At 42.1% G+C, this 8,389-nt stretch overlaps 1 protein-coding gene across 1 annotated transcript; it reads left to right on the top strand.

Annotated features, from left to right (window-relative positions):
• Window positions 1–324: 324 nt before the first annotated feature.
• Window positions 325–3,128, top strand: PABPC1L2B (poly(A) binding protein cytoplasmic 1 like 2B). Its single transcript, XM_070290345.1, has one exon. The coding sequence runs from the start codon at window positions 837–839 to the stop codon at window positions 1,620–1,622; it is 786 nt and encodes a 261-aa protein (XP_070146446.1). The 5' UTR covers window positions 325–836; the 3' UTR covers window positions 1,623–3,128.
• The last annotated feature ends 5,261 nt before the right edge of the window (window positions 3,129–8,389 follow it).

Raw genomic sequence — 8,389 nt, 5'->3', positions numbered from 1 at the left:
TGCTTGATTTAATCATTTAAATATTCTATGGGGAGAGGAAGAATAAAACAAAACTCCCTAAATCTATGTCAGATTCCCTTGGTCCACATGGAACCCTTTCCCCATCTTCCTCTTCTTACACATCCAGTTGATCGAGAGGCTGAGAACCCACACTTCTTCCCGCCAACACCAAGCTCCCGCCCCCTCCCACCGCCCGCTGCCCCGAAGCCCCGCAGCAGCCACAGGGGGAACCAAAGAGACAGAAGCCTTCCCAGCTGCCCGGACCACAGACGCCAACACCCCCCGCCCCCCACCACACGCCGCCCGCCGGCGCCCCGCACGCTAACCCACGACCGAGCGGTGGCGGCAGCAGCGGGCTGCGGGCTGCAGGCTGCGGTGACTCGCACCGGCGCGCTCCTGGCAGCGCTAGCCATCCCAGGTGACTGGGACTCGCTGGATCGGCTGGCCCGGGGTCCTCCGCCCCAGCTCGCGCCCCCGGCCCGGGTTCCGGCGCCACCTGCCTTCTTGCCCTCTCCACCCTCTCACCTTCCTCCCCCTCCACCCCCCAGGCTCGCGGGAAGGAAGGTCGCGGCAGCGGCCCGGCGGCACCGGCGACCGTGGCGACAGCGGCGACAGTGGCGGCGGCGGTGGCGGCTGCGGCTGCGGCGGCGGCGGAGGCTGCGGCGGCGACCGTGGCAGAGGCGGTGGCAGAGGCCTCCGTGGCGGAGGCGGAAGCAGAGGTGGAGGCCGAGGCCTCAGTAGAGGAGGCAGTGGCGGAGGCCACCCTGGGGGAGGCGGTGGCAGCCCTGGCGGAGGAGGAGGCGGAGGCTGCACTGGCGGCGGCGGCCGTGGCGGTGATGGAGGCCAGCGAGGCCGAAGCCGCCGCCGCCGTAGCGGAGGCTGCGGCGCCCGCCCTGGGGGAGGCGGATGCGGATGCCGCTGCGGAGGTGGAGGCAGCGGTAGCGGCGGCGGCGGCTGCTGCCGCCGCGGATGCAGATGCGGAAACCGGCGGGGGCTCCGAGGGGAACCCGGACTTTCCTATGGCCTCGCTGTACGTGGGCGACCTGCACCCTGAGGTGACGGAGGCAATGCTGTACGAGAAGTTCAGCCCGGCCGGGCCCATCCTCTCCATCCGCCTTTGCAGGGACAAGATCACCCGCCGCTCGTTGGGCTATGCGTATGTCAACTACCAGCAACCGGTGGACGCCAAGCGGGCCCTGGAGACCCTGAACTTTGATGTCATCAAGGGCAGGCCGGTGCGCATCATGTGGTCCCAGCGGGACCCCTCGCTCCGCAAGAGCGGAGTGGGCAACGTCTTCATCAAGAACCTGGGCAAGACCATCGACAACAAGGCTCTGTACAACATCTTCTCTGCGTTCGGTAACATCCTGTCCTGCAAAGTGGCCTGCGACGAAAAGGGGCCCAAGGGCTATGGGTTCGTGCACTTCCAGAAGCAGGAGTCCGCCGAGCGGGCCATAGATGCGATGAATGGCATGTTCCTGAACTACCGCAAAATTTTCGTTGGGAGATTCAAGTCGCATAAAGAACGAGAGGCCGAAAGGGGAGCCTGGGCCAGGCAGTCCACCAGTGCTGACGTCAAGGATTTTGAGGAAGACACCGATGAGGAGGCCACCTTGCGATGAAAACATCCCAGGAGCGAGCCAGCCAGCAGAGCCAAACCTTGGCTCCCACCCGGTTTACAAACCCCCCACCCATCCCATTCCCCCCAACCCACCAGCAGTGTATTGTATTGGGAGTGCAGGTCTCTCTTTCACCCCTTCCCTCTCTCTCTCTCTCTACTTACCCCTTCCCTTTCCTCCCCTCCTGCCACACCCACCTTGGGTGTTGTGAATAATCTTGCTAATCTGTGCCACTTGATAGTTAAAGCTGCCTCTTCTCCTTGTGGTTTGGTTTAAAAAGCACTTTCTCTCTTTGTTTATTGCACAGGTGATGCAATATCATGGTAGAAACATCAGGAAGGAAAAGGAAATCAGATGAGGGAAAACAAGAGAGTAATTGCTCCCCATGACCCTACTACCCGGAGACAACCACTTTTACCATTTTGGTGTGCTGTTTTCAAGGCTCTCATTTCCTTCTCTCTCTCTCTCTCTCTCTCTCTCTCTCTCTCTCTCTCTCTCTCTCTCTCTGTCTGTCTCTCTCTCTCTCTCTCTCTCTCACCCTTCCTCTCCTCCACCCCACCTTCCCTTTTAACACAGTGTTATAGAATGGTTCATGTATGTGGTGTTTCTTAACCTGCTTTTTCAAAAACTAAAACCAAACAAACGTCAACCCATTGAACTTCTTTCCATGATATTCAACAGGCTTGAGAAAGGTCATCTTCTGTGCCTGCAGAGTGTATCTATGGACCCTAACATTTCTGTAATCATTGCCGCATTGTTGGACATTCAGGTGGTGCCTAGCTCTTTCCCTGTGTTTAAACCCAGCACTGTGTATACTCTGATGAGTGAATTCTTCCTTGTCAAGCCAAATCTTTGCTAGCGTACAGGATGTTCTTAATTGTGGACTTGCAGGATCCACATGTGGACATTTTAAAGACTGTTCCTTTGTGTTGCCCAATGGCCCCTTCATAAGCATTGTACCAATTTACATTCATGCCAGCCACCTCAACTAGTAAAAACAGTATGCCCATTTCCCCTACATAGTCTCCTGGTCACTGTAATTGGTGTGTGTGTGGGGGGGAGGGGGGGGCTGTGTGTGCGCGTGCACGCTGCATGCGTGTGCGTGTGTCTTGGCCAGCTTGATGGGCTGCAAATGGTATTTTTCTGTCCTTAGTTGTTTTGCTGAATTTAAATACTGTTTATGACCTCCTTCCCCTGAGCCCACTTCCTGCCCTTTTCCCCATTCTCAGAAAAATAATCCAGCTTCATTGTATGAAGAAAAAATCACAAAGCAGACAAGTCAACAGAAGAAAATTAATGTCACAAGTAATCAATCTTAATGATCACCCATACCTCCCTGAATCATGCATCTACACCTGCCCAGTATTTTTCCTGTGATATATATGTGAATTGTAATGTATATACTGTTTCATTATCTGCTTTTTCACAATAAATATATAGATAGATATAGATGTATAGATAGATATTATTGAACTTCTTTTCATGTCATTAAATATTCTTCTAAAATAGTTTCCATGGCTGTTTAGTATTCCAGGGAATGGGCTAGATAGAGGAACAGATAGGTGTATACATCTGTATCCATATGTAGATATAGATATGGGCATATTTGTTTTCACTAGTTCGTCATCACTGAACATCTGGATGGCTTCTTTGTTTTTTGTTTTCTTATTCAAATCCAAGTTGCTTAGAGCATAGTGCACAAAACTTCGTTACATTTTAGATTTTTTTTCCTGAACAAACATTGTCAAAAGAAGAAATGTTCAAGTTTTGAAATATTTTTTGGGGGGTCATTATTAAGTGGCTATTCACAAATATAGTTATCATTTTACCCTCATCAAGTACAACATTGTGAGGGGGACTGGAAATCTGGACAATTTTCTGGACTTGCTATTACAATCATTTCTGTACTCTTCCAATATTTTATCAGGGTAGCTGTAGTTTTTTTTTTAACATTTATTTTTATACAGATAACACAGCATCATTTTTAGATTCTGTATGTATGTGTTAATATACAGTATTTGTTTTCCTCTTTCTGACTTACTTAACTCTGTATAACAGGCTCTAGTTTCATACACCTCACTTCAATGGACTCAAATTCGTTCCTTTTTATGACTGAGTAATAGTCCATTGTATATATGTACCACAACTTCTTTATCCATTCATCTGTTGATGGACATCTAGGTTGCTTCCATGTCCTGCATACTATAAATAGTGCTGCAATGAATATCAGAGAACATGTGTTTTTTTGAATTATAGTATTCTCAGAGTGTGGCTCATTAGTGGGACTGCTGGTTCATGTGGTATTTTTATTCTTACTTTTTTAAGGAATCTCCATAGTGGTTATATCAATTTACATTCCCACCAGCAGTGCAAGAGAGTTCCCTTTTCTCCACATCCTCTCCAGCATTTATTTGTAGAGTTTTTGATAATGGCCACTGATGAACCTATTTGCAAGGCAGGAATAGGGACACATATGTGGACACAGGAGTGTAAGGGGAGGGTGCAATGAATTGGGAGTGTAGTACTGACATATACACTACCATGTGTAAAATAGACAGTGGGAAGTTGCTGTATAATAGAGGGAACTCAGCTTGGTAGTCTGTGACAACATAGAGGGGTGGGATGAGGAGTGGGAGGAAGGCTCTAGAGGGAGAGGGTATATGTATACTTATGACTGATTCATGTTGTTGTACAGCAGAAACTAACACAATATTGTAAAGAATTATCTTCCAATTAAAAATAAATTTTAAAAGAATACAAAATTATTAATAATTCTAAGTTGATAACAGAATTCACTTGGGTCATCTGGGAGCAAACTTTGTGACTTCAGTTTAAATTCTCTCTCTCATTGGGTATTCAATGAATGCACTGGTTGAGGTTTAAGCCCAAATATGCTATATTATAAATAATTTATATATGAGCATAATCATATTTTAATATTTGATTCTCACTAAATCTCTGCTTTCTGAGAGATTAACAAGCAGACAGATTTTAACAGTGTCCATGTCTTGCATTCCCAGAACTTTTCATGAACCTAGTGCATAAAAGATTCTCAATAATCGTTGGCTGAGTCAAAAAATAAAACATAATAGAAGCCTTGTTTAATTGATAAGAAAAAGTAAAAATCACTCCTAATTCTACCACTTGACACAAAGAAAAACTTTGAACCACATGAAACATGTACATAAATAAATAGTACCTTCAAAATGTAATATGTATTGTTTCACTATGGGATAATTTCACTATAATTGGTCTTTCATAATATATTTCCAAATTATTCAATATTTTCTAATTTTGTTTTCAGTTTATATTCTATATTATGAATGAGCTATAATTTCTTAAGCTTAGTCCCTTTATTATGCTTACATTTTTCTGGGGTTTCCCCAGATACTTTACAGGGAACACATTTGTAGCTGAATATTTGCTGACATGTGGAGATATTTAATTGACTTATATAACTTGTTCATGGATTGGAAGAATTAATATTGTTACAATGGTCAAAGAAATCTACAGATTTAATGCAGTTCATATGAAAATACCCATAATATTTTTTACAGAAATAAACAACCCTAAAATGTCTGTGTAACCCAAAAATACTGAATAGCCAAACCAACCTCAATTAAAAAAAAAACTAAGCTGAAATTATAACTCTGGCCTCAGATTAGAATACAAAGCTATAGTAATCAAAACAGCATGGTACCAGTACAAAAACTGACTCATCTATTGATGGAGCAGTAAGGTCAGAAATAAACTCATGAATATATAATCAATTAATCTACAACAAAGGAGGTAAGAACGTAAAATGAGGAAAAGGCAGTTCTTCAATAAGAGGTGCTGGAAAAACTGAACAGGTACAAGTAAAAGAATAAATTAGGACTCTTTTTCCTAGGAGAAAGAGCTTCCCCAATGGTTCAATGGTAAAGAATCCACCTGCCAATGCAGGAAATGAAGACATGGGTTCAATCCTTAGGTTGGGAAAATCCCCTGGAGAAGGGATTGGCAACCCACTCCAGCTATTCTTGCCTGAAAAATCCTATGGATAGAGGAGCCTGGTGGGCTACAGTCTAAAAGGTTGCACAGTCAGACATGACTGAGGGCATGCTCACACACACACACACACACACACACACACTCATGTCATATACAAAAATGGATTGAAGCCCTAAATTTCAATAAACCATGAAACTCCTAGAAGAGGACATTGGCAGAACAATCTTTGACATGCCATAGAAATATCCCTTTGATATGCCTCCTAAGGCAAAGGAAACAAAAGAAAACATTTTTAAAAGAACCTAATTAAACTTAAAAGCTGCTGCACAGCAAATGAGACCATTAACAAAATGAAGACAACCTATGTAATGGTAGAAAAGTATTTGCAAATGGTATGAACAATAAGGTGTTAATTTCCAAACTATAGGAACAGCTCATATAACTCAATATTAAACAAAAACAATTTATAAAGCACAGAAGTCCTAAACACACATTTTTCCAAAGAAGATATATAGATGGCTAACAGGCATATGAAAAGATGTTCAACATCATTAATCATCAGAGAAATGCAAATCAAAACCATGATAAGATAGCTACCCTAAACTCACATATCTCAGAATGGCCATCATCAAAAAGACCACAAATAACAAATGTTCTGAGGATGTGAGGAAAGGGAACCCTGTACAGCATTGGCAGGAATGTACATTGGTGCAAAAACTATGAAAATCAGTATACAGATTCCTCGGGAAAATAGAACTACTGTATGATCCAGCAATGTATCTATTCCTGGATATATATTCAAAGAAAACAAAAACACGAATTCAAGAAAAGATACATGTACTCCAATGCTCATAGTAATGTTATTTGCAATAGTCAAGATATGGTAGCAACCCAAGATTCCACCAACAAATGAATGGATAAAGAAAATGTAGTGTATTTACTGGAATATTACTCAGCCACAAAAAGAATAACAATTTGCCATTTGCAACAATATAGATGGACATGTAATGAAATATGTGAGACAGAGAAAAACAATTCTTGGTTATTGCTTATGTGTAAAATCTGAAAATAAAAGAATGAACATAATAGCAACAACAAAAGGAAACACACTCACAGATATAAAGAACATCATCTGAGCCTTCAGCTAGTATCAATCTTCTTGTAATAGTAACATTATAAGTCCCTGATCACATATCACCCATAATCAATATAATAAAAATGAAAACATTTGAAATGTTGCAAGAATCACAAAAATGTGACAGAGATATGAAGTGAGCAAATGCTCTTGGAAAAATAATGTTGGTAGACTTGCTCAGTGCAGGGTCGCTACAAAATCTTCAACTTAAAAAAAACATTTAAAAAATTGAAGTATTATATATTACCCTTCTTTGTCTCCTGTTGTAGCCTTTGTTTTAAAGTCTATTTTGTCTGATATGAATATTGTTACCCCTGATTTCTTGACATTCCCATTTGCATGAAATATCTTTTCCCATCCCTTCTTTTTCAATCATGTCTTTAGGCCTGAAGTGAGTCTTCTGTAGGTAGCATATTGAAAGGTCTTGTTTTTTAATCATCAACTACTTTATGGTTTTTGGTCAGAGCATTTAGTCCATTGACATTTAAAGCAATTGTTGATAGGTATGTACTTATTAGGGCTTCCCTGATAGCTCAGTCGGTAAAGAATCAGCCTGCCAGTGCACAAGACTGGGGTATGATCCCTCATTTGGGAATATCCACTGGAGAAGGAAATGACAACTCACTCATGTGTTCTTGCCTGGAGAATCCCATGGACAAAGGAGTCTGGAGGGCTACAGTCAATGGGGTTGCAAGAGTCGGACACAACTTAGCTGCTAAACAACAAACCACATGTACTTATTACCATTTTATTACTTTTTTCAAGTTGTTTTTGCAGTTTTCTGTTCATTTTCTTCTTTTTGTCTCTTCTATTGTAGCTTGATGATTTTCTTTAGTAGTATTACGTTTGGATTTCTTTCTTTTTGGTTTTTATGGTTCTATTATTTGTTTTTGATTTGTGGTTATCATAGGGTTCATATATGTTGACCTATAATCATATCTACTTGTTTTAAACTAGTAGTCATTTAAGTTCAAATATATTCTGAAAGATCTACATTTTCTCCTCTCCCCCACACTTTGTGATTTTTAAGTCATATTTTACATTACCCTTTAACTGTTCCTTGTAGTTTTAGTTGCTTTTACTTTTTTTCTTTTAATCTACACACTCTCTCATTTAAGTAATCTTTAAGCCTTACTGTATATCTGCCTTTCCTAGTGCAATTTTCTTTTTCCTATAGATTCTTATTTTTTTCCATTTAGAGAAGATCCTTCAACATTTCTTTTAAGGTAAACTTTGCTGCAGAAGACCCTTGAGAGTCCCTTTGAGAGTCCCAAATTAGTCAATCCTAAAGGAAATTAACCCTTAATATTCATTGGAAGGACTGTTGATGAAGCTGAAGCTCAAATACTTTGGCCATCTAATGCAAAAAGCTGACTCATTGGAAAAGACCCTGATGTTGGGAAAGATTGAAGGCAAAGGGAGAAGGGGGCAGCAGAAGAAGAGGTGGTTAGGTAGCATCACTGACTCAATGGACATGAATTTGAGCAAATTCGGGAGATAGTGGAGGACAGAGGAACCTGGCCTGTCCATGGGGTCACAAAGAGTCACCCACAACTTAGCAATTGACCAAAAACAAATATTGATGAATTATTTTAGTTTTTGCTTGTCTGAGCAGTTCTTTATCTCTTCTTGTATTCTAAATTAT

This window comes from Ovis canadensis, chromosome X (assembly GCF_042477335.2).
Source record: "Ovis canadensis isolate MfBH-ARS-UI-01 breed Bighorn chromosome X, ARS-UI_OviCan_v2, whole genome shotgun sequence".
Taxonomy (NCBI): Eukaryota; Metazoa; Chordata; class Mammalia; order Artiodactyla; family Bovidae; genus Ovis; species Ovis canadensis.
The sequence above is the reverse complement of the archived record's forward strand: the minus strand, read 5'-3'. Positions and strand labels throughout refer to the sequence as shown.

Coding starts and splice junctions, on each gene's coding strand:
- PABPC1L2B (XM_070290345.1), top strand. CDS start 837: ATGGAGGCCAGCGAGGCCGAAGCCGCCGCCGCCGTAGCGGAGGCTGCG.